Source organism: Alosa sapidissima, chromosome 12, assembly GCF_018492685.1.
Source record: "Alosa sapidissima isolate fAloSap1 chromosome 12, fAloSap1.pri, whole genome shotgun sequence".
Classification (NCBI taxonomy): domain Eukaryota; kingdom Metazoa; phylum Chordata; class Actinopteri; order Clupeiformes; family Clupeidae; genus Alosa; species Alosa sapidissima.
This window is the reverse complement of record NC_055968.1, coordinates 5,348,757-5,374,996: the sequence shown is the minus strand read 5'-3', so window position 1 is coordinate 5,374,996 and position 26,240 is coordinate 5,348,757. Positions and strand designations below refer to the sequence as shown.

Here is a 26,240-nt window from a genome sequence, read left to right as displayed (position 1 = left end):
CAGCTACAGCAGTTGGCCTTGTCCAGAAAGTACTACCACGTTTGTTGCTCCATCAATAGTGCACAAACTAACCATCATAACAGATGGTTTTAAAGCAATTTGATGCACAAAGCATCCTTTACATGTGTGTGTCCATATTATAGTCATCTCAATTCAGCAGAATCAATGTCTCCTTTGGGAAAAAAAACTACTGCATTTAGGTATCAGTTAAATCATAGCATTAAAAACTACACCTGAAGACTAAAGAAAAAATAAAACAGATTTTTCTTGAAGTCCCCATACTGTTATTGAACCACAAAATGTACAGTACCAACGACTTGCTTGCATTTTTTTTTTTAAATAACTGTATTCTGGGTTTTAAAAAAAATCAAACAGAAGCAATTTAGAAAGAAATGTAGAAAGATGAGTGTTCCATGTCATGCAGCTGGGACCTAAAGAACTGTTCTGCTGTAATAGGGAAACCAAACGCTTGCCTCCGCATGGGGAAGCCCATATGTCTGCACACGCAACACTGAACTACCAACAAAGATTAAAATCCTTTCTTTTATTTTGATGAGATTGTTTTTTGAAGAACGAATAGTAAAATATCTTCCAAATTTTGGTACATATATGGGTCCTTTTTTTTCTTCTTTTTAATGTTTAGTCCTCCATTTGTCTCACAAAAGTCCCTTTCATGTCTCTGGTTGGAATCACATCGTTTTCCTCTTCGTCTGCAGGGTCAGGGTGCTTGTTGTTTGTTTATTTTTGTAGTGGCTGGCCATGGTTCAACAGGGACTGTAGCAGTACATGGGGCAGGGACAGTCATTTTGGCTATGTACACATTCATAGTCGGTCCATGGCTTCCAACAAGCAGCGCTATTTCCGCAGATCTAATACACAAACCTGCAGGAGAAAGAGAGGACGTCATCAGAACAGTCCGGAGTTCATTAGTGTGTTACAGTAAAAGGAGAAATGCATAGACTGTGTAGGAGAGAGCCGAGCCCTCACTGTGGGTTTACACATACATTTATTGGACTGGCATGTCATACAATATTCCTACTTTTATACTGTACCATGATCATGATGTCAATATTTAATACCCTGTGTCATTTTACATGTACTTTGTCATCTCATGTTAATGTGTTTATAATACAGTATATTGTGCTTATATGTGCAGTATGTACTGGTAAAAAAATATAAATACCGGTACCTATACAGCAAGAAAACACACTTGGACCTAACCAATATGGCAGTGCACAGTGAATGTGTGTGTTTGCGTAAGGGGAGGGGAGTAGCAGCTGTGTTACAGTATACTGGAGATGTGTTATGTGTTGGTGTCTTATTGGAGAGGTGAACACCTGCTCTAGGCACTCCACCAGTCATTATTAAAAAGGTAAATAGTAAAACTACTTACGGATCCATCCGACGCACTTGCACCCACTTTGTCTCCTGCTGCATTCCAGCAAACTTCAAAGATGCCCCCTGTTCCCCTGTAGCTATGGACTAAAGCACCAGTCTGTAGACACAAGACAGCATACAACAGTGTTCAGTACAAATCTGTTGGATCAGTTTAAAGATGATGCACTTTTAAAGGTGCTCTAAGCGATGCCACGCGTTTTTTAGGCTAAAACATTTTTATGTCACTTACGCTAGAAAAAAATGGTGCCGGTCAAGAGGTTTCGTTTTCCGGACATTTTGATGATATGCCGGTCAAATATCCTATTATCGCTTCTTAATTAGTCAAGTTGAGGAAAACTGGAGAGAGACTATGTAACTTAAAGAATGACATAATCAGGCTGAATAGAATGCAACATGTTCATTAGCCTAACTTACGTAAACATGCCTAACAAGATCTAGCCAGTATGTATGTTTTCATGGACAGCAAGAGTCTGCTTCGTTCGTTGTTTTAAAAAGGCTACGTTGTTTGTTGCTGCTACCCATGTTATCTCCAGTGGTTCCACTGTTTAACTTGCACAGATGCGCAAACACAAGAATGAGCGCTCACACCACTACCCCCTAAGGCTATGCCTCTTTATTTGATAACAATAAATTAAGAAATGTTTCCTATTCTGGGAAATGTTTAGTTTATTTTTCTTTTGGTCCGCGGTTCAATGATACCGTTTATGTGCCGGAAATTATCCGCGGACCAGCAATCTCCTCGTCGAGGAGGCCCTAACCCTGCAGATCATAGACAGAGAAAGCATAGGCCTACTGTACGCTTTGGGTACAGAACACAGTTGCATGTCCAGTGTACACGGAGAATGACAGTATCTTGGAGCGGCCGCAACCCCGCAACTCCACTTCCAACGTCATGATTCCGACAGATACGCCCGACACTTCTGGTGGAGGAGTTGACCGGACATCTGAGGCTTCAGACGTTACCAATTTATCATCATCCATCGCGTCTGGCCTCTGAAAAAACTTTTAAGGCTAGTCTGCCTGGGCCTGGCCATGTTTGAACCGCCTCACTCATTTGTTCGTTGTTTAACATGGACGTTTTAAGCATGCGCTTCCTATTTGAAATGCAGCATAGGCTATGCGTGTTGTTTAATAGCTTTCAAACGGTACATTTAAAAACATAGCCAGAGGACGTATTGCTTTAATATAGGCTTACATTTTAAGGCTTATTCTCAAATTCAGATTGCGTTAGGGGGACGGGATTATTAGCCAATTTCAATCGGACAATTTGACCGGAGAGATTTAATTTTGTCGGACATTTCATTTTTTTCCCGCCCAATGTCCGGTAATTACCGGACAACGGAAACTCTGCTGCAAACATCACCTAACCAACTGCTAGCTTTCTTGTGTCCTCAATACACTGTAAAAAAAACGTGATCTCTGTGGACAGCCCAGGCTCCAAAAACAACCTGGGCAAACCTAGCCCATAAAAACATAACAAAATGTTCCAGCAAATCACAGATCAGATGCACATTTAGGAGAGTTTCAATTGCACGGGAGCAGAACGGGAGGGAGGGGGAGGAAGTAGTGAGCTAGCTCTCTGTTTTGTTTGAAAGTCAACAGAAGTGACATTACCCAGCATCGCTTAGAGCACCTTTAAACAAAGAAGAGCAATAGCTTGGTCTACTCCAGATGGCAGAAGCTAATGCTGGCTAGCCACGCTCTGCTGGTGATCTTACCTGTGTGTTCCAGATATGAACACACTTGTCGAAGGAGCCACTGGCCAGGTGTCTGCCGTCTGGGCTGAAGGCCACACTGTAGACGGGCTCCTGGTGTTTGGTTAGCGTGTGGATGCAGATCCCTCTGTCCACGTCCCAGAGCCGCACAGTCGAGTCGAACGACGCACTGCCCATACACACAGGGACAGGGACATGGTCAGACAGAGCTGGTTCTCAAGAACTGGACATGGAATGCGCTCAATTCTCTCTAACAATCAGCTTTGTTACAGCTGTAGTGTGTTACAAAGTCTCTTGTTTAAGTATGTGAATTGCCAATAATTAGCACTGTCCAAGTTTATTATGTAATGTCGTTATTGTGATGTGTGTAACAGGAGATGAAGCTATGCAATGTATTTTATGGCATCACCACGAACTGAGTGGAGTCTGAAATGGAATCTTGGAAGGGAATGGAACTCCAGACTGAAGCATGATTGATTAAAACATACCTGGCGAGCATTAGATTGGCATTGGGGTTGTTGGTGCCAGGGCCTGTTGGACTCCACTTGATAGTGTAGATCTCTTTGCTGTGAGCTTGTAAGTCATGGACACAGGTATCTTGTTTCATACTCCAAATCTGGGGAGAATGGGAAACAAGTTCACATCAATGCCAGAAAACCCAAATAGGAAACGAGTATTACATTTTTGAGCAACAAAATCCAGCTCAGAATTCCCATATTCTCTATATTCAAAAATTAGCTGGTTGCTATCAAGCTATAAAACACAAACAAACCCCATTAAAGTGTGAATCTAACCTTTAAGGTCATGTCGTCTGAACACGATGCCAGCAGATTGCCAGTTGGATCCCATTTGATTGCATTTACTTCATTCTGGAAAGGAGGGAAACAGGGAGAGGGATGAGCAGAGCTGGCAAGAGCACAGACACACTCCTACTACGAGGCTGCCAGACACACACGCACGCACACCACAAATCCATTTTAGTACACTTCACACACATGCCAACACACACACACACACACACAAACACACACAGTCCTACTGTAACATGGCGCACACACACAATGGTAAACAGATACTCACAAGTTGACACACACACACACACACACACACACACACACTCATACACACACAGTATTAGACCTAGGCTAGCATTTTTTGCTTGGGGACAGGACTTACTGTGTGTCCTTGGAATGTCTTGATGGGCCTGTCCTGTCCAAGCTTGCAGACGTGGATGCACATGTCCGTGCTGCAGGAGGCGAACGTGTTGTTGCTCTGCCAGTCCACGTCCAGGGCAGGCGCTGTGGAGGGAGAGGAGAGAGCAGGTGGAGGGCCACATTTAGATTACCACCGCAGACAGGCCAGAGAGGCAGCACAGCACTGCCAAGTGCTCAGGGTAGCCTCAGCAAGCCAACCGTGCAAATGATCTAAACAGGAATCTTCAATGTGCATTAGGCCTATAACTTGCACAAACACTGGCTGAGATTACGGCGTCTGTAATAACATTTCTATGTGAGCTATTGCGCATGTATACCGCATGGTGCATGTATACCGCATGGTGCATGTATACCGCATGGTGAGTTGTTTTGATACCATAAGCGTATGAGTAACGCAGTGGGAGTGAGGGGATGAGGGTCTACCTGAATGGAAAGGGAACTGCTGCTTGGCTTCCCCTGTATGGGCGTCCCAGATGATTGTAGTCTAGAGGGGGGTACAGCACACAATATGAATAAGGAAACCATATCATTTCATTCAAATCAAGAGCCAACAGTCAAAAACAGAACAAATGTGAAACAATGGAAGATCAGAACTCTTACTTTATCAACTCCCGCGCTAAGGATGAAGTTTCCTTTCTTGTTCCACTTCAATGCAAAAATAGGACCTTTGTGTTGACCTAAAGTACTGGCGAGGTTACCTGGGACAGAGTGAGAGGGCAGGCCATATGAGGAGCAGGGAGGAGTGTGTACTCTTCTTTAGAAAACATACCAGCCTTCACGACAAAACATACCAGCTTTCACGACAAAACATACCAGCCTTCACGACAAAACATACCAGCCTTCACGACAGAGGATTAAACAGAATGGAGGGAAAAGAGAATGTGTCTCACCATCTTTTGTCCATATCCTTGCGAATCCATCATAGGAGCCAGTTGCTAGTAGTGTACCCTCACTCTGTCAGAGAGAGATGAGAGGCATTTCATTTTGAATCAAAACACTGCCTTTGCATTGCACTGGCCATGCTCTTCAGTTCTATCAGAATTCACGCGGCTTCAGTAGTCACCTTGCTGAACAAAAGTCAGAGGTATTCCTCTGACAATAGTGAGCCATCAATATTCATTTGGAAAGGGAGCGGGAGGGCAGATGGAGAGGTGAAGAGGCAGATGGACTTACGTTCCAGTCTAACGACGTGACGTCTTTGTTGCTGGGCACGTCCTGGCCGCCCTCCCGTATGCAGTGGCGCAGCACCAGCTGAGTGGAGCTACTGGTGCTGTTCTCACTCAGGTTCCAGATGCGCGCCGTCGAGTCCCCAGACCTGCACAAGGACAAGGAGAGAGAGAGAGAGAGAGAGGGGGAGAGGAAGTCAGCAAAACACACCTTCAAGCATCCAATAACTGAAGACCAGCATCAGAAATGAAATACAACAGAGGAAGGCAGAATAAAAGTGCAATATCCTCTCAGCACTGATGCTAAAAATAAACACGAGCAGAGGAGGGGGAGGGAGGGGAGAGAAAGTGAAATGGGCAAAGACTGTTCCCTGGAGAGGTGTCGGAGGCAGAGAGGATGGAGACAGAGGGTGGAGCTGGGGTAGTGGGGGGTTGCTCCTCACCCTGAGGCCAGCAAGTCGCTGACGGGGTTCCAGGCGCAGATGAACACTTCGGACTCGTGACCACGCAGCACCATGGCCTTGTTCTGAGGGATCTCCACATCCCCATCCACTTCCATCATATCAGCATGATTATCTGGGTTGACATCCATACACACACACACACACACACACACGCACACACACACACACACACACAGAAGGGAAAAAACACACAGTGAGAGGCCATGTAAGGACAGCACACTTTAATACAGCAGTCTGTCTGCATCAGTGGTCACAGCAAGCACTGCCCTAGAAAAGCCCACGTGACAACACATTCACACAACATACTATTAGCCTGCCGTCACCTCCACACCAACATCTTATTTCAGTGTGCTCCTTATTCAGCTGCACATACTGTAAGTACCAGCATTTAGCCACTAACCTTATCTAAAATATACATGGATCTTTATATTTAGCCATCTAAATGCAATTAGCAGGCATTTGCCAGGGTATACACAGTGTGCACTACATAATGGATGAATAGACTGCCTACTAAATGGATTGCCATGAAATAAGATATATTTGTTTGTCTTTACCACAAGAAAACAGATTTTATACCTGAATGTTGATTTCTAGGACCTTTTTTTTTTAACAACATGTGTCTTTCCAAGACAATGTCTTCTACAATACTGTAAGGCAACTATTGTTTAAATCATCCTATTAACAATCCTAAATCCTAACCTATTTTCATGATAATAACATATATATTTTCATATCAGAAAAACATTTAAATGCATTTATTCTCATAAGGATAAAGTATACAGAGTGTGTAAATTCATGGCTTTCTACTACTTATCCCTTACTCAGCACAATACAGAATACAGACACATCACTACTGAACAATTACTCAGCATTTTGGTGACAGAAATATCAACTTAAGACCTCTTGATCTGAAAATGTTACATTACTACCAGATGTCCACAACAAGCGTACTGTACATGTGCATCATGTGCACTCCACCTGTGATTGCCTATCTGTTGCCTACGCTCTGGCCAGCAGCCCAGCAGGAGTCCTGGCCTCCCAGACTTACTGGCTAGGGTGTGCGCTCCGTTCTCCTCGCCGTTGGCCGTGTTCTCTCCGTTCTTGGCGTTGGCCTGCATGTTGGTGGTGGGTTGCGCGGGCGTGGCGGCGGCCTGCTGCTGGGCCAGCTTGTCCCGGTAAGCCTGCTGGCGCGTCTGCACCACGTCGGGCATCACCGCGTCGATCAGCGACAGCGACTCGATCGGCCGGCCATCGAACAGCGTGCCGTCCTGCAGCGAGCCGAGTCAGACGTCAGGCCCCAATCTGTACCCCCAATGTGCGCCCCTGCCCTATCTGCATGTCTGGAGGTGGAATTCCTTCTGCTAGACGCACAAGGACCTCACTGACCAAATCTCTCTGCATACTTATCCCTGTACCAACACAAACCAGAGCTGCCCTCTACCTGTATTAAAAATCAGATCTAAGGTATTTGTTCGTATTAATGAATAATTAATAAAGTGCTATACTTCAGTAAAAGACAAATTATTGCTAATTACCAACTATTGACAATAATTACAGCGAAGCGATTTTAATTACCAACAATACACAACAAAACAACAATTTATGAGATAAGATAGAAAATGACTTCCTAACGACCTCATAAAGTACGAAAACCAAGATATTTCTGAGAAATGTTTAACGGAGCTGACATGTGGACCGATGGGGATTTAATTTGCATGGCTGTGTATGTGAGTGGCTCTGTTTCCCACACACCTCATTGATGCTGACTTCTGCCTCCACATACTGCAGGCCCTTCTGGATGATGGAGATGAGGGCAGCAGGGGGCACTAGCGCTCCATTGATGTTGGACTGGCTGATGTGGCTCTCTATGCCAAATGTGAAGGCCGAGTGGGAAAACCCTGGTGGGGGAGGGGAAACACACACTCAGATCAGTACAAACACAAACTTGTGCTGTGGACACGCAAACGCTGCGCGCGCGCGCACACACACACACACACACACACACACACACACGTACGCACACACACACGTACGCACACACACACACACACACACACACACACACACACACACACACACACACACACACACACACACACACACACAAACAGATACAGGCGAAAAAAGCAAGTGAACTGACATACGCATACATAAATACACACACTTACATTTTACACACAAGCATGAGTGAGAGATCGGCTTACCTGACTCCTGCAGGTATCTGTACACCAGGAAGTTGACCTCATCGCTGCTTATGCTCATCTTTACACCTGCTTACACCATGAGGTCAGCACACAGGACACAGGCCTGAGACACAGAGGGGGGAGGGGAGGAGAGAGAGAGCAAGACATAAGCACACATCCAGAGAGGGAGAGGGGGAGAGAGTGTGTGAGAGAGAGAGAGAGAGAGAGAGAGAGAGGTTGTAAGGAAATAACTGTAGGCCTAACACCTGGCACCTGGCAGTAGCTAAATTGTGAGTCTATGCACGGTCTTCTCTAGTGGCTTTCGACATTTAGAAACTCATTGGTTGTGCAGCGAGTGTTCCGCTCCCGGCAGCCGAGTTCAGGCAGGGGCAGCGACTCTGGCTGCCAGGAGGGACACAGGCCCTCTTCACAGCACCCGAGGTTAAAAGTGGACAACCAAGGCTCCTCTTCTTTATTCAACCAATAACAAGCTGTTGTACCACCGTTGGCCACCCCACACCGGTGGCGCTGTTGCACCAGAATCTCTTCAAGTGGCCTTAGTCACCTGCAGCTGTGGTGGTATGGCATGTGAGTGAGTGTTTGTGTGTGTGTGTGTGTCTTTATATGTTCAATGGAGACTGCTTGGAGCTACATTCTTCACTTCACTCACACTTGATAAAAGGTTTCCAAAGACTACAAGAAAATGTCTTCAGTCTGTCAAGCCACTCAGAGCTTGCAAACCAGAAACGATCATGTGTAACTATAACAGCAAGAAAGGGACAAAAGTGGATGGTGTCACCTCGCCATTTACAGGCTATGTGGGTCAAGGCAAATCTATAGTACACAACACAGGTGTGTACATTCAGGTGTCATTCAAACAAAGATACTGTCCTGTCCTTCGGAGTCCAATCCTTCACATAACTCAAAACCATAAGACACTATCCTCGTCAAAACATTGCATAATATCGACTGGGAGGAACAGTCTTAATGAGATGCAACATGCCAGCTGCAAAGGGTCATTTTTGTGAAGCCCAATTGAATTACAGGTTGTGTAGCTGTTCATTGATGTCGTGTAAAAAAGGTTTGGTGGTGGGGGAAGGGACACCGAGAGCAGATAGTCATTAAAGCATTGGGCTAAAACAGGCTACATGTCTCAACTATTTACTCTTCACGCGTTCTACAATCTACTATTTACTGCTTGATTTATGTTGTGGTGGGTTACGAGATCTGCATGCAATGAATAAGCGCTGTGATTGCAAGTGAATGTAACAAATGTTTCTGCCTCAGAGACTCCGGAGCGAGGTTGAGCGCCCGAGACATTCATTTCTTTTTCATGGCTGTATCTAAGCGATGAGGTTTTGTTCTATTTCGAGAGGAGAGAGGACACAGCTGTAGTGGTGAAACACTGTTTTCTCTTCCTGCAGAGTGCATTTGCAGCGCGTGCTTCTCCATTTGAGCGTTTCAGGAGCCGAGGTGACCTCGATGAACCTCGCGTTGCACTCGAATGTTGTTGCAGTCGAGCAGGAAATGGCATGCATGTAGGCCTCAAAAGTGAGAATATATAGCTATATTTCTGACTAGGAACATAATAGGCTAGAGCCCAAACAATAAGTCTGTGCTGTTATTATCAATAAAAGCTAGTGGCAGATCAGTACCTACATTTATAACAGCCCAAAAGTGATCATTTAAAAAGGAACAGCAATCCCACGACTAGACTTTCTTCTACTGTACTACTGTGTTTAGAATTGCGCAGTTTGTCCACGGCGCACGGCAACAGTACATCAGCTCCACTGATTAGTTTTTGGTAGCCAGTTTAGGTGCTCCTTGCAGTCAAAAGAAGATCATGTTCAAGCCTACTGGAGTTGACTTGCAGGTAACCTAAAAGCACTTCAAGTAGGTAGTCCGCTTCTCGTCTCATAGTGACATTATTGCAATAATAATCATGGATGGTAGCACAGCCTGGTTCCACCCAACAGTTTGTCTCATATCATTTTCTCTGGGAGATCACAGCCTGGACACGTTGGTATTTGCGTTGTTCGCTCAGCCACTGGGATGGCAAACCAAGCAGCGACCACAGGTGGTGGCTAAGTACAATGACGTTGCAGTGAAATGTTTGTTTCAAAACATAATGGTAAGAGCTGGTGACCGTCTACAATCAGACAGTAGTAGCAATGCTAGCAAATATCGAGGAATTAAAGCTGGAGCGTACAAATACTGCTCTGAAAACACCTGCTTTGGTTTAGCTCTAGAACCTCATAACACCAATAAACTTAGACATTTATACTCCAGACTTTCCCTCATTCTGCCACTGCTTAGCAACAATACATCTAAACTGAGCCTTGTCTTCCCAACTGAGACCGTGTGCTTGCTGCTAAGAGAGTTGCCGTTGCTATTGCCATTTCCTCAGAATTCCTCTGCACAAGCCAATGCTTGTACATCCCCTCCTAATTAGGTGAGGTGGCTGAATATAGAGTGGTAATGTAAAAGATCAATTTATTACAATGATGGATATTAGTGGTGATTATCAGGAGCAGAGATTAAGTAGAGGCTCTTTATTAGAGAGCGGTGCAAATAATGTAACCACTGCTTCCGGATGCGACGTCTGTGTAAACCAAGGTAAAATGATCTGATCTGGTACTGATCTCTGTCCAATCAGAGTGTGCCTTACTAGAGCTGACACATCAGTGTAGATGACCAATTACATGGTGTGTTGCTGATAAAAGTGAGAGTGATGTGCTCCCTCAGAACAAGCCTTGAATCAATTTGTTTCATCTAAAGGCATTGGCACAGTGGAAAGTGCACATCTATACGATTGAACAACAGCTATTGACACAATGGAGAACTGCTCTCCTCAAAGCCAGCCGCACAGGCTTGCACTCCATGTGCCACTGCAGAGCTGAGGAAGGGAATTCCATGCATTTGGGATCGCACGCTGCTATAGGGGGTGGGTGGGAGGGGAAATTCCCTTCCTCTACAGCCGTGTAAAGAGGCAGAGCAAATATGTCAGTTATGAAGGAGCTAGCCTGTGCTAAGACACGTACACAACACAAGTACTCGCACTGTTTACAGTTTACAAGCACTGTAAACTCTACCTGGGTATATGTACAAACAAGGCAATTTCTCGTGGGCCTTTGTTGCTACTGGGATCTTGTCAGGGTAGATGTTGGTGAAACAGTTCAGCATACTCTACATAGATAGATAGATAGATAGATACTTTATTGATCCTCAAGGGGAAATTCAAGAATTGAATCATCACATTGTGCATTCAATGCTTCAGTAACAAACACAGACAGGGAGAAACCCTCCATGTAAGAAAAGGCTGTTGGTGTGGCCGTCATAGACCTGGTTACAATTAAATCTTAAATCCTAGTGCAACTGAATGTGCGTGCACTATCACAAGGGCACAAAAAAAACAAGGCTTCAAATCTCTCTCTGTCTCTGTCTCTGTCTCTCTCTCTCACACACACACACACTTGTTGGCATGCAACCCGAGACAATGTGTAATAAAATCAATTGCCAATGGAAGCCCAAATGTAGCACACAAATGCAGTCAAACAGGAACACAACAAATCTAATCTTTTTTTCTCCAGCTGTTTCTTGCTCCTTACCTGATGATTAAACAAACGCTAACAACACTTACCCTGTGTTAACCTTACAGTACAATTATTAGTAATGCTCATATTATGATACAACATTCATTCTGATAAAACTGTATCCAGACATCTAGTGGGTAGGCCTACACGAATATGGAAGCATGTATGCACGCACACATGCACTGATACACACCCTCACACGTACACAGGGGATTATTCATAACCCTTGGCCTTTCTCGACAACACCTGGGGCTGAATATTTGTTTGGCGGCATTACAGCCAGCTTTTCAGGCACCTCCCTAATCAACCATGAACTTGATCCACAAAAGGCACTCGGCAGGACTCCCCGTACAGAACACAAAGGGCTTACTCTTGCATAAGTCTGCCACAAAAAAGTAGGGGGTGGGGGTGTCCCAGCCTTAAGGTGCCACGATGCTGGCAAAATCTCTCACTGCATAACAATGCCAGCAATCAAACCATGATTATACAAATAAGATGTTCAAAATTGAAACGGCAGCCTGTTTAAAGTTTGAAATAAAAATCTGACAATCTATTCTTAGCTAGACTAGGGCTATTTGAGGCCCCCAAAATTATCGCATTTGAGATTAGGCAGGTTTCAGATCTAGTTCAACAGCATCAGAATATTGGCACATACATGAGTCATGGAATTAAATGTATTGGAATTTATTTATGGTAAATATTTGTTTAATGTTTTTTTTGTGTTGCTTTATGTGGTCCTTCATTGATTGAATATAAATGTGGCCTTGGTGAGAACTTGTATCAGAACTGATTAGGCCTAGCTCTTTTTAAAACATCACATCAAACGCCAGTCACCATTCACTCTTGAATGCATTTGTTATCACTGTGATATCTATGGATCCATGCGCATTAATAAATCTGCTCATGTGTGCTGTTGCAGGGCAGAATTCCTTTTGCCATAATGACAGATGTGGATCAGTTACAAACACAAATGTGAACCGTCAAACCATAAAGATGGGACCTGTTTGGAAACAATGGATAGAGCTTGCATGACCCACAGTAGCTGTCAAAGCATAAAGATGGGACCTGTTTTGAAACAATTGATAGAGCTTGCATGACCCACAGTAGCTTGCACTGCATTTGATCCCTCGCCAGACAGACATGTAATACATTACTTCACTGTGGGTTGTTGCCCTCACTCAGGTGAAGAGTAATGTTTTCTTTTGTAATCCATGTAATAATAAAACATAAATGATATCCAATAATAATAACATCGTTAGATGGCGCCAATCCATGTGTGATGTGACCATAAATATGTTGAAATGTCAATAAATTGCATCTGTCAAATTTTTTTGTCAACAACTTCCAAATTGAAGATATCCTCCCCCACCCCAACGCCTCATTCTAACCACCAACGGCACATGGTCTACATCCCTTTACGGCAGACACACAATTAGACAGAGTTCAAAGGCAAGGCTTCCCTGATCAATCCAGAAGGGAGACAATGCAATGTGCTTATTACACGCCAAACGCTAGCAGACACTGTCACAGTGGATTAGAATTGATGTGACAGTAAACTGCTTGTGATGCAACACAATCACCAGGCGAAGGAACGAGTGCTGGTCAGATTAATGTGGTCAGCCTGCTTGACCTAGTTTGGCATTTGAGATCCATCAGTGCCAATTTGAGCACAGTTGGGGGGTGGGGGTGGGGGGTGGCAGTGCGTGGCAGGGGCCTGAATGGGTCCGCTCGTCTACTTGATGGCTTTGTGTGGCGCTCCTAGAATCCCGCTGGCCTGACACAGGTCACTGGGCTGCCTCTGGGACGCTACTGGAAACTAAGTGTCACGACGTTCTCAAGGGAAGTGGATGCGTTTGCTACAATTGCTTTGATAGCATTCTGCTGAGCACATGACCTCTGATGGAGACTTTTACATGATGATGCATTGTTTGCTTGAGAATTCATGGGGGATTTTTTCCCCCCAGAAAATACAATCTGAACAGTTTAGAAACTCTTAATATTCAATTAGCATTCATTAGTCACACTGCCAATAAATCAAGTGAGAATTCACTGTGCCATATCCATGTTCATCAGTGCAACATCTGATCTCTCTATTTTAGCTACCACATGCATGTTATCTACTGATAAAGTCCAAGATTCCAATGATTCCAATCATGGTTTCCCATGATATTAATCTATCACAATGGTAGTAAAGTTTGACATGAACAAGGAGGGAAGCCGATCTCATGAAACTATAAAACCTAATTAAACATGAAATTCATTTCACCAGGAAAAATGTTGTGATGCATTTTCCCTGTGGAAATCTAGCTGTATACCGACAATGGCACTGTGCATTAGAAAACAGCACATCTGGTCACGCTGTGGGATCTCAGTCATCTCATTTCCTCCCCATTTTTATAAATGAAGGTCATGGCAAAGTCATTGGCAGCCCTGTTTCAAACTCTTAAAATGTGTGGTTACCAAACTTGAATAGCCTATGATAATTGCTAAATCAAACTTCATGAAAGTACCACAGCAATTCAAAATTATGCAGGGACACCATTTTTTTTTGTACATAAAAAAATACTTGTGCCCAAAATGTGGATGGAATTCCTTGTGAATGAATTACAAAGATTTTGTTCAAAATCCATCTGGGTCCATACCCTGTTTTGAAATGGCACTGTTGTTTGCCGAAAGAAAGTCAAAATGTAGTCAATATATTAAAACTGATCACCCACGCAGTTGAAACAGATTCATAACCTTCACAGTCATTAATTGAAGATGCCAGCAATCACTCTGGCTAAACCATGAATGAGAATGAGATTATTATTAACCACATTACTTTCACTGCTGCAGCTAAGCCCCATGCTCCCGTCTTTGGTGTACTATGCAAAGCAGTCAGGCAGAAAGACACACATGGAGTGAGGCCGATACGCCATTCAAATCGCCACCTATCCTGCTGCTAATCAGAGCTTGGCAAATGTTAACAATTACAAAGACAGCCATCAACTTCCTGTTGCAACAGGAAATGCCATGGCCTTGACCTTGACAAGCAGGTCGTTTATCTCTTACATGTTCTATGTCTGCTAAGTCTAAAGAGGTTGTGTTATTCTGTTCTTATCTCACTGGGAATTATGAATGCCAGCAGCTTTGTTCAGAGGAGCATGCAGACGAATAGCTTTGTGTCTGCCATTTCCTTAGACAGCTAGTTGTACAAATCACTAAAAAAAATTGTCAATTGAACTTTTCCCCATTTCAATCAAACAGAGGTGGACATACCACTATGAGATTATCAGGGTTCTTTTTTGTTGGCCAAGTGCCAAAAGCAGGTTTCAAAAATACTTCAAAACGTCAGTGACAAACCACAGGGTAGAACAGGTAGCTGGAGGACAGGCGAATAATGAGGCCTCCTCAGCGTCTGTGCTTGGGGGAGGTGCAGAGCAAGACTAATCAATAATAAATTATTTTTTATCTCTGGCACTCAGATCTCCTCAGACACACCAGCCCACTGCTGTCCAACCAACTGAACTCTAGTGCTAGTGCTACTCCTGCAACCCTCTCCTCCGCGCTTCCACTCCCGAGAGAAATGTGTAATGGGTTACTTATTCAAGGTCAGCTACGCGCAACTCTTTAAAACTGCAACAAGGCCAGGCTTTATCTAAATTTGGAGCAGGGGGGTGCTGCCAGAGCTAGGGGGGGGGGGGGGATGTTTGGGTTAAAGTGCTTTCAAATGCTTTGCAAAAAGGAAAGACTGAAAACCCTGTTTTTCAGTCACTAAGCTGAATGATTTGACGCCAATGTGGCTATTTTGAGTATTGTGGACTGCAGCGACCTCAATGAGAAGACCTCATTCATCAAATTCACAAACTACGTGGTTATCACATAGAGGGTTTTGTGTGATTATCACTGTAACTATGGTACATTCTGGTAGCCCTAGCTTCACACTAGTGCAAAGTGCAATTAGCCTAGATATTGAAATATGAGATACAGGGGACTGCCACCATTTTACAAAGTGAGATTAAAGAATCCTTAAAGCTCTTATGCTCCACTCACTGTGTACTTGAAAACAAACAACTAAAACGCTATCTGAGGGTAGCATTACATCACAAACTTCTGAGCTTATGTTAATAACGCAAGAGGCCGACTGGATGCAAGTAACACAGGATAGTGTTTCAGGCTGAGCAGAGGTGACGCACAATATGAAGCATTCATTTTTTTACTGGCAATGATGCCATTTATAGCCTACAGTACTCACCACAGTATCAATTCTTTTACCCCAATTCAAAAGTTGCACAGGCGTTCTGTCCGACAGTCTTAGCACCTGCAACAACAAAGACAAAAGGACAAAAGTTCATTCATGCTGATGGCAGACAACACAACACGTCTCCCTTGATTCTTTCACAGTATATTATATATTATATATGTACTCCTTGTAATTTCCAGTATACAGCACAACTCCTTCCAACAAAGGAAGAAGCTGAATGCTGAAATACACTGTTTGCCATTTGATTCAAGTGAATACAGTCAGATTGAACAGCTTGAACAGATTGAGCAGGTGATCTTCAGAACCATTTTCTTGTAAGCAGCCAGTGGATGAGTTACTAGAGAGAGCTGAGATGGAGTGTGAGGGGTTTTACTGAGCTTCTTCTTTCCAATGCAAAATCAGCTTTACCATAATATCAGTATGCACAGCATGCTTTACTGAGACAGTGTTTGGAACATTGGATTTTTCACAACAGCTCTTCTGTTGAAAACATTTTCTTTTGTCTTTTTGTTCAAATAGTCTATGTTTTTGAGACTGCTTCCAGGGCAAATCTTGGTTCAAAATATAAGCGTTTTCTTGCTTGCCGGGTAAATTTAAAAATGCTATGACAGAACTGATAGCATATTTGCATCCATCCACTTAACTAACTTCAATCCTACTTCACTTTATTCAAAATTCAGATACTTTTGTTGGACTGAGATGGTCATTACGATACTGTGACAATACTGCCACAACAGTAATGCATTGGAGTATTCAACGCATAAAACTGAAAACTGCCATGGGTCATCAGAACATCTTCCAAATAAATCTAAAATAGACTATAATTTGTGCAGACTTCTAAAAGGGCAGTGGACAGAGTACAGATTCATTAATTTAAAAAAGAACGCTAACAGCATGGCAGAACGAACGAGTCAAAACGAGCGAGATCCCATTTGTCTTGAATGCTCGGCAGACTTGGCCCCAGGTGTGGGCAGACTCCTAGATGGATGCATGAGAGGGCCTTAGCTGCAAGTGCTCATCTCTCAGTCTCTGTCACACATTTTGCACTGATTTTTGTTTTTCCCCATTCATTCTCCCCATTCTCCCTATTCTACAGTCTCAGACTCATGAGTGAAATTCAAGAGGGGAAAAAAACACTTTTAAAGCAGGAGTGATATTTCTAAATTTATTTTGTATCCTTTATTTTTTTTAATAACAGAACCACTCAGTGGCATCCATTTTTTGTCAGACCAGCCTTTGTTCCTTTTGACATGTTCTTTGTAGTAAGACTGGTGGGATGGCAGAACAGATGGAGTGACTGGTGTTGGAGCCAACATGAGGGTGAAATAAAGCCACCTTTTACACAACGCAAATTCGCACAGGCCCCAACTCTCCCTATGCCCCTAACTCCACACACATGGCTTGGCCTAGATTTACAGCAAATAAGCCTTTGTTGTGTTGTGAAAACATTGCGATCAAACCCTCATTTGCCTTAGTGCTTCAACAAACAAAGTGTGCAGTGGTCACACCTCTAGAACATCAAATGAGGGTGGGTTGTAAATCAGTGCCACTGTGTCCATCAACGCACTGAACATGAGTATTGCTACTGTATTTTCATACACATTTACAGTACATTGATGACATACTTGTTTTATTGTTGGTGTAGTCTGGCGTTACCTAATTTAGGTAGTTCCCTAGATTTAGACAAACTGTGAGATGGATGAGGACAAATGACAATGTGTTCATTAATAAAATCCATCAAATTATCTGTTGTTTGCCATCAATTATTAAACATCACAGTGCTCTGCCTTGTTTACTTGATGACTTCATGTTGAAGGCAAATCTGACAGATTTCTAAATGCTTCTCACAGCAAACTAGCTTGTAATTAATTTATTACAAAGCATGTAATTAATTAGATATCTTTTTAAATCAGTTGAAAGCCTTAGTTCTTTTAAAATAGTTAAATTGTTAAAGCTTGATCATCATAACCTATTCAGTTATGGTAAACTGCATCATAGGCCAAAACACCGTGTTTCACTGACATCATGCTGTCATTGGTACAGTGCTTGACTGCTGTACTGACTATTTTTATGACACAGATAGACCAGGTTTAATAGTAAATAATAAATAATAATACATTTTATTTATATTGCACCTTAAATTTCATATAAGATATCTCAAAGTGCTACAGGTTAAAGGGTAAAAAAAAGAAATGTAGAAATGTTTCAATCTTTTCCAAGCTCAAAACATGACAAGTTGAAGAATTTGCAAGTTTATGTCTTACACTAAAAGTAACATATAGACTTGACTTTAAATCAGTCTCCAGCTCAAATTACCTACGGGCATTTTCAAGGTACTTTTTGTGTTTTATGTTCTGCCATTGTATTTGAGACTGATGTTTACTTCTAAATAACATGCCTTTTCTGGGTAGACAATATTCACAACCTGCAGCATAGCAGTTAACATTCAGAAACTGAGTCATCCTCATTAAATACTTTCCCCATAACTTTGCTTCCCATATAATTGCTTCACAGCTGCATCACAGTCTTTTCTGATTCTTAGGAAAAGTTCTACTGAAAGCAGGGTTCCTACTCTAAGTCAGATGTAAAATTCCATGACTTTTCCCTGACTCCGTGACAAAAAACCTGAATTTCCATGACCAACTATAGAATGAGTCATACAATATACCGATCAAAGATTGGGAGATGAATAAATGAGCAGCATTGAATAAACAAAATTGTGCTAACCACAACCACTCAATCAAGCAGTAAAGCTACCAGATACACCAAATCTGCATGGACATATATTTGAATTAATGTTTTCTGGCAAGTACATTTTAGACTGCTACAACACAATTCCATGACTTTGCCCCACAAATGATACAATTTCCCGACTTTCCACGTCTGGAATAGACTTGATCAAATTTCCATGATATTCCAGAAATTCCATGACCCATGGAACCCTTTGAAAGACTGTTTCTGAAGTTTTGAGGCTTCTCCTCTGCATGTTAAGTTGTTGCCTCATTATGAATGATGAAGAGTGAATTACATCGTCCACTTTTCAACTGACGTTCGTCTATGCATCTGCAGTTCCAAAGCTAACGTTAGTTGAGTACTCTTAAGAAGCTAACAAAATTGATATTGCACTGCACAAAATTGAATATTGCACTGCACAAAATGGAAAAACGTAACAGAAATTTGATATCGCACTGCACAAAATTGATATTGCACTGCACAAAGTTGATATTGCACTGCAAAAAATTGATATTGCACTGCACAAAGTTGATATTTCACTGCACAAAATTGATATTGCACTGCACAAAGTTGATATTGCACTGCACAAAATGGTCTTGCTGGCCGCATTTGGCCCACATGCCAGGAGTTTCAGAAAACTGCTTTGAATTATGCAATGTCGTAACAACAGCATTCATTCGATATTGTCGTAATTGGCACACATGTTGAGAGTGGCTGAATTTTGTTACACTGTTGCACTTAAAACCCTCTCAACTCGTCCCATAAAATCAAACATGTTTGATGTAAAATGTGCACTAGCACATACTTCCTCTTCCATGATGTTTGTTACGCCAGTAAAATCAAACATAACGTGGGCAGCTGCTGAGTGGGCTCTTCTGGGAATGCCAGAACTACGGGTAAAATCTGTCAGCGACGTCACAAGGTCAAATAAACAATGGGCATTGAATTTGCTCAAACTAAAAACTCCTACACACTGAGTATTAATAACCTTCGATTTACCTTCTAGATGTGAAATTGTACCACCCTCCTTTTGTAGGCCTCATTACTCAGGAGCGGAGTTGTACACAAACCAATATTCCACACATACCTGTTTCATCTGTTTAAATTCCTTAATGACATGTCCTTCCAGTTCTTTACCTTCCTTACTAATGTCTTGCCCTCTGCCTTTCATCTCACTTTAATTTTCTCACAATTAATGCAGAAAAAGGTGGGAGTGGAAATCCTCATGTTTTGTGAATTGACGGGCGAAAATAATGCACTGTTCATAGTGCAGAATGAATAAGCAACATTTCAAGAAAGCAAAGATTAGGCAGGACTACCATCCTTAGTGGGAGAATCCAGCATACCAATGAGGAAGCAGATGTTTAGTAGGGATGCAACGGTACAGTGTGCCCATGGTTCGGTATGTATCACAGTTTGTGGGCCACAACAACGGTACGTTATTTTCGATATTTTAATATAAAAAAAACACTGATATAAACAATTAACTATATTTTGCCGATAGACAAAAATGGTAGTGTGACTGACTGGCTTTTTAGCCTAAATATAGGGTAGTTTTCAACTGCTTTGGTCAAACTATCAGTGGAGAGAGCTGGGGCGCCCCTGTGTCAATCTATTTTAAATTTCGCTCAGCTGAGGTCCCATCCCTTCCGTTTGCCATCTTGATGAACGGTAGTCAATGCCAAAAGAGAAATTATTTTCTGGTCCCAATCGTTTCATAGAATTTAAACTTTCCAGTCTTCAGTTTGTAAATTGTAAATATTCTCTTATAGAGCCCGATCGATAAAGGATTTTGAAGGCCGATACCGATACAAATATTTGTTGATTTAAAAATCCGATATTCCGATATATCGGCCGATATATATATATTTTTTTTCAGAAACGCGCAACAAAACATTAACAGATTTTCCATTAGTTATTTGTAGTTATTTATGAGTATGGACTAAAATAATATGATAATGCATTTTAAAAACAAACAGAGGAACATCACAATATATTAAAGTTCTGATAAATAAAATGTATAAAAATAGAAACTTAAGATATGAAACTTAGTCTTTTGAACAAAAACACAATAACAACAACAACCAAATCAAAGTTACCAGTATTAAAAGACTTGGTAATGTTCATAAATATAACTTTGAACTAAGACTTAATAATTACAAAAAATAATGATGACATTATTACTATCATCATCATTTGTATTATCATTAAACAAGATAAAGGTCACTCCTAAATGTTTGCGTGTGCGTGTGTAATAATTAGTCCCTATTGCCTTATAAGCTACCTTATAATTACAATGTCAGCTTGCTTATCCCTTTACCTGCACTTTTAAAATTATTTCCATCAAGCTACATCAAACCATTTTCAATCATCAGTTGCTGCCTGCCTTCTAAAACCTACTATAGAGCTGCACAGTCCCGCCCACAGCCAAAATGCGGTTAGGTGCCGGATGTAAGATTCCCATTCATTTGTCACAGTACAGTAATCATTACTTTATTTAGGCAGAATAAGTTCGTTGTGGTTTCCAAGCTCATTAATGTTAACGTTAGCGGTCTTCCACTGATATTCATGGCATTAGCTAGCTTTGTGGTTAGCTAGTCTATGATGAGCCATAATTTAGCAATGGATAACGTCATACTGCAAATTGTAAAACATAAGCTTTCAAAATAACAGGCCGGGGAGAGATGTCACGCTAAAAAATACATCTTCAGTCACATTGTCAAAAGTTAAAAGGACAGTCAACTACACGGTAACAACGTAACGTAAACTAGCTAATTCTGCTTCACTCTCGGCTTATTTAACAGCAGCAAAACTGGACATTGTTTTCACAAATTTTGTCATGCTTATTTGAGTTAAGAGAACTGATGGGGATGTTCTTTTAATTGTTATTCAAGCAATGTATGTCTCGTGACCAAATCACCATTAACACACTTAACTGATGATCTCACTCGCGGATAACTGGTTCTCTCTGCCCGACTCTGGCTAGATCAGCAGATTTGTAGGATGTGTGTCGCGTTATACACGAGTGTTGCCAGCAGGGACGGTGTAGAGTGCCCTCTGGTGGACAAACTATACAACGCCAACACTCATGACATGGTTGAAGGGTGTTTCGTCCGTTTTTATTTTATTTTTAAAATTCATTTATCGGCCATTATAAATGCCGATACCGGAAAATGCCTAATATCAGCCGATAATATCGGCTCGCCGATAAATCGGTCGGGCTCTATTCTCTTATAGTCGATGACAGACGGCGGCACCTTTTCAATAGTGTCTCTGTCTCTTGCTAAGCTCTAGTCCATTCACGTTAGAGCAGTCAGCTGTTGTTTGTCAAACTCATTTACAGAGCGTATCAACCGGTGCTTTGCTACATTAACAGGAAAGCACTGATAGGATGCAGAGGTGAGAGGGCCCAAGCACTGGTTCTCTGTAGGTGTTTTGTGAATGTATAACGTTTGTGTAGTTTGCAGTACAATGATAAACGTTTGCAAATAATAAATGACAGATGTACCGACTTATCGCAGTTCACGTCTGAGCATTGAACCGTGTGGGGCGTATCGTTCGGTTCGATAATATACCGTATACCATTGCATACCTAATGTTTAGATACAATTTGTATGTTTCACCCTGAAAAATGGAACAAAAACAGGCCAAAAAAGGGACCCCCTACACAAATGCACCAATCACCATCATCCACAACAGAACAACATTTCCCCATCCTTCCCAAACGTGTATTAAAATGGTAAACTATTTTAACATAGAAATAGTGCCTGCGCATGAGCAAATTAAGTCTTTATCTGCCTAAATTAAAGCTCCTTGTGTTCTAATGACTTGGGCAAAAAAACAAGCTAGATCAACCAGACTCATACGGGTCTTGAGAGATGCCATAACAGCCGAGCTTTTCTGTCCCATTTTACAGCCGTAAAACTGATCTTCATGTGCCTGTATGAGCCATTGCATAGTTCAACAAGTCCAAAAACATATTTCACAACAATGCAAGCTCAACTACCTGCTCTGACAGTTGAATGCAGAGCAGCCAAAAAGAGGTTTGCAAATGAAAAAACAGTAAAAACATTGGTGACACATGAAAAGATTTATGGAGCTGCATTCTAGGCCAAAAGAGTTTATCAGCAGACATTTCTCTGTGAGCTCATCATTACATAATCATTATGATATTCTATTATGAGGGTGATTGTGAAGTAAAATAGATGCCTTTATTGTCCTTTCCACTAGTTGGTACCAGACCCTCATGATAATTGCTTCACCTACTGGTTTGGTTTCACTGGACATGTAGGTCAATGAACACACTCACATTTAGGAGGATGATAAGTATAAGCCTATTGTTTTGGTGTGTACACAGCAACAGAATTGTGATCTACAAACTGAACTTTCATCATAGTAATGCAGCATCCATATTCCATAATGGATTTTGTCCAGTAGCATCCTTCTTTAGGAAATCACTCATTACACAAGCATATTGCAACTAGGGGTCGACCGATATGCATTTTTTAAGGCCGATGCCGATATTGATACTTATGACTTAGCATGGCGGATAACCAATATTTGGCCGATATTCTGGGCTGATATTCATTGATCTGTTGCAATAACAAAATTACATACTGAATTTGATTTGAATACTTCTATGAGTAAAAAAGGGCAAAATACAGAGTTTATAAAATACCTTTTATCAGATCAGATAAAAGACATTCTTATATTTAATTTTTGAGTTTTTTAGCACTTGAAAAAGTATCTGTACAAGCTACCAGACTATCATGGTACATCAAAAGTAATCCATGGTCTTTCAAAAAACACTATGTTGCTGGATCCCTCAATCAGTGTTTCCTCTACAATGTATTCAGCAGTGGCGTAGTGGCGCAGCTGGATTTTGAGCGCCACTGCAAAATCTTCACATGATCAGTAATGTCACGACAGTTAACTTATTTGTGGCGGCCCACCACAATATCAACATTGACCACCACACAATGATTTTCCATGTTGTACTATTTCAATTGGATGGAATTCTTTCATTGTAGAGCTATGTGCACCTTTGTAAAGCCTCTCCTTGTTTCTGTCGTCTCTCAACGAACCTACATGCATGTTTAAAGGCAACATTAACAATCTTGCAAGGCAAAGAAGATAACTAAAAGGCTAAATTGTGCTTAAATCTGATTAGTATCATAACCCCGCTGCGCTAATTTGTTAAAAACATTTGCATTAAAGTTAATTCTGCAAACCTACCACCACAAATAGAATTAAATTCTGTGGGAAACACTGCACAACATTTACTTTCACACTGTAAAAGCACAACAGCCAATGTCATCATGACCTGAAAGTCATGACTGAGTTAAGTGCATCAAATCCTCACTTAGCCTCTCATTATTTAGGAAATGTAGGCTACATAAAGGTTATGTTTCAGGCGACTACAAGCCCAAAGACAAGCCTGTAGCGCATACATTCTGAAATAGCCTAGGCAGAAGGCTAAGCTAACATTACGGCTACACCCTAGCAACATTGGATAGCTAAACAATTCAGTTTACTGTGCCCCCGTAAAATCTCAAGTCCAGGTTCAAATAGCCTAAATTTCTCGCGAAGTTCTCTCGTCACACCTAAAGAAACACTGCTCAATGGTTTTAAGTAAGGGATAACGGCTACCGAGTTGTCCCGATACAGAATCAATGGACAAGGCAGATGCAAAGAACTTTCCTTCGCCAAGTCCATTAATTCCATATCTTGAGGACATCTTGAAGGCATTTATCCCGCTTATCGCCCAGTTGCCACTATAGGCAATAGTCATGCCTTTATAACATGCAAAGGAAACAAGCGGTTCTGTTTAAAACTAAGCCGACTTGTTCAGTTTGTTGTACAACTTTCTTTGGTCCTGGCGGTGTTAACCGTGGACAGTTAGCTTGTTTACAGTTGATTCCATTGTTGCAAAGCCTGGTTCCAGACTCAACTGTCGTTTACTATGGTTGTTATAGTTACCATTCAACAATTCATTTTTTTTACCACATCTACTTCTGGGTCTCCTGTTATTCAGAATTAATAGCCACCCTACCAGCCAATCAAAAAAGAGTATTTCTTCTCTGGGTGATAATGGTGAATAATCAATCAATCTATCAATCTATGTATCTCAGGGCTTAAAATTCTTTTTTCAAAATGGGGGGGAATTCCCCCCTTAGGTTATTCATATAGGGGGGATTTACACAATTTGGGGGGGGGGGGTTGATTCTGATGCCAAGTCAAGATTTCGATACTTCTTCGATACTTTTTTAAAAATGTATTTGATTTGGGGGCCCCCACCACCTTGACGTCATCAGTAATATTGAATATACTGTAGTGGGATCATTCACAACAGTGGCCATCCTAGATTCTGCTTGACTCTCTCCACACACACAAACACACTGAAAATGATGGCCTATGTGATATGTTTCTATTTCATATATTTTTTAAATTCATATAGAGTGTATTTAGTTAAAGGTAAACTCTGCAGTATTGGCAATTTACTTACTGTTTTCTCGGTTTTTGCTTCTTTTTCGCTGGCTCTGTCATGACGAATGTCTGAGAAACTCCATCGCTACCTTTTTCTAGCCGGGGCCTGGCGTGTATGTGTATTTGAATGCAGTAAAGCAATTCGTTACACTCGTTATACTTCCTGACACTGAGGCCGTCGGCCCGCCGGCCCACAGTTGCAAGGGTGTTTTTTCCGCTCACAGGCGCTAGGGGGAAGCAAGACGGCCACCATTCAACCCGAAAAAAGTCATATAACCATTCCAATGACTCTGAAGCTGTTAAATGAAGGTAAATTAAATTAAAAAAACTTGCATATTAAGCTAAAAAACCTGCATAGTGTGCCTTTAATAATGTATAGTATTTTACTAGTAATTACTAGTAGCTAAACATATTTAGTAATTTGAATGCCTCATATTGATTTTTAAACTATTACATTTAGGCTATCTTAAATGTGGTGTGTAGGCCTAATTGAGTGCACATTGGTGATGTTTAGGGGTAATTTAGTGCCTGTCACTTTAAGAAATATGTGAGAGTAATTAGCCTTCATCCTGACGGTTTTAGGCTAGTGAATAAAAGTTGTGCATAAGGATATGTGGATGCAATTCATTATGTTTTCTATGTCATTAGATAAAAATAAATGTTCAAAAAACTAACAAGTCGAAGACAATCTTTCTGGGATCAAGTGTTTTGCAATGTTCACTAATGATTTTAGTGAGCATTACTGGCAGACGTGACCTGAGCTAGCAGGGTAGTTACCAAGGAGCTCTCTCCAGATGTAAAAGTTTGCCATGGCTGCGTAGCCTATTTGCTTAAGCGCAAAGTGGTTCTCTCTCTCTCTCTCTCTCTCTCTCTCTCTCTCTGCGTGTGTGTGTGTGTCTGCGTCTGCATGAGGCTATGTTCAGTTCAACTCGGTAGTTGATCCATCCGGTCAATAGCACCGCATTCACGCTACTTCATGATTAGATTAACGTCATCAGACAGGCTGTAAAAGTGTATGCGGGAATTTCTCGCATTATGATGGCTA

The 26,240-nt window shown here is 41.7% G+C and overlaps 1 protein-coding gene across 2 annotated transcripts in view; it reads right to left on the bottom strand.

The window, feature by feature from the left end:
• Positions 1-529: 529 nt before the first annotated feature.
• The window catches only part of tbl1xr1a (tbl1x receptor 1a), a 45,364-nt gene continuing 19,653 nt past the window's right edge, over positions 530-26,240 (bottom strand). Inside the window, exons 1-16 of one of the 2 annotated variants that reach the window (XM_042057475.1) lie at positions 25,215-25,251; positions 15,968-16,033; positions 8,162-8,264; positions 7,710-7,855; positions 7,006-7,225; positions 5,937-6,069; positions 5,501-5,642; positions 5,218-5,281; positions 4,928-5,025; positions 4,751-4,811; positions 4,290-4,411; positions 3,908-3,982; positions 3,602-3,729; positions 3,117-3,282; positions 1,394-1,495; positions 530-882 (exon numbers count right to left, since the gene is read on the bottom strand). In XM_042057475.1, coding sequence (XP_041913409.1) covers positions 856-882; positions 1,394-1,495; positions 3,117-3,282; positions 3,602-3,729; positions 3,908-3,982; positions 4,290-4,411; positions 4,751-4,811; positions 4,928-5,025; positions 5,218-5,281; positions 5,501-5,642; positions 5,937-6,069; positions 7,006-7,225; positions 7,710-7,855; positions 8,162-8,219 — 1,542 coding nt within the window. In that variant the 5' untranslated portion in view covers positions 8,220-8,264; positions 15,968-16,033; positions 25,215-25,251 and the 3' untranslated portion in view covers positions 530-855. Of the gene's footprint in view, positions 883-1,393; positions 1,496-3,116; positions 3,283-3,601; positions 3,730-3,907; positions 3,983-4,289; positions 4,412-4,750; positions 4,812-4,927; positions 5,026-5,217; positions 5,282-5,500; positions 5,643-5,936; positions 6,070-7,005; positions 7,226-7,709; positions 7,856-8,161; positions 8,265-15,967; positions 16,034-25,214; positions 25,252-26,240 lie in introns of those variants that run through there. The other variant, XM_042057474.1, reaches the window with a different exon arrangement.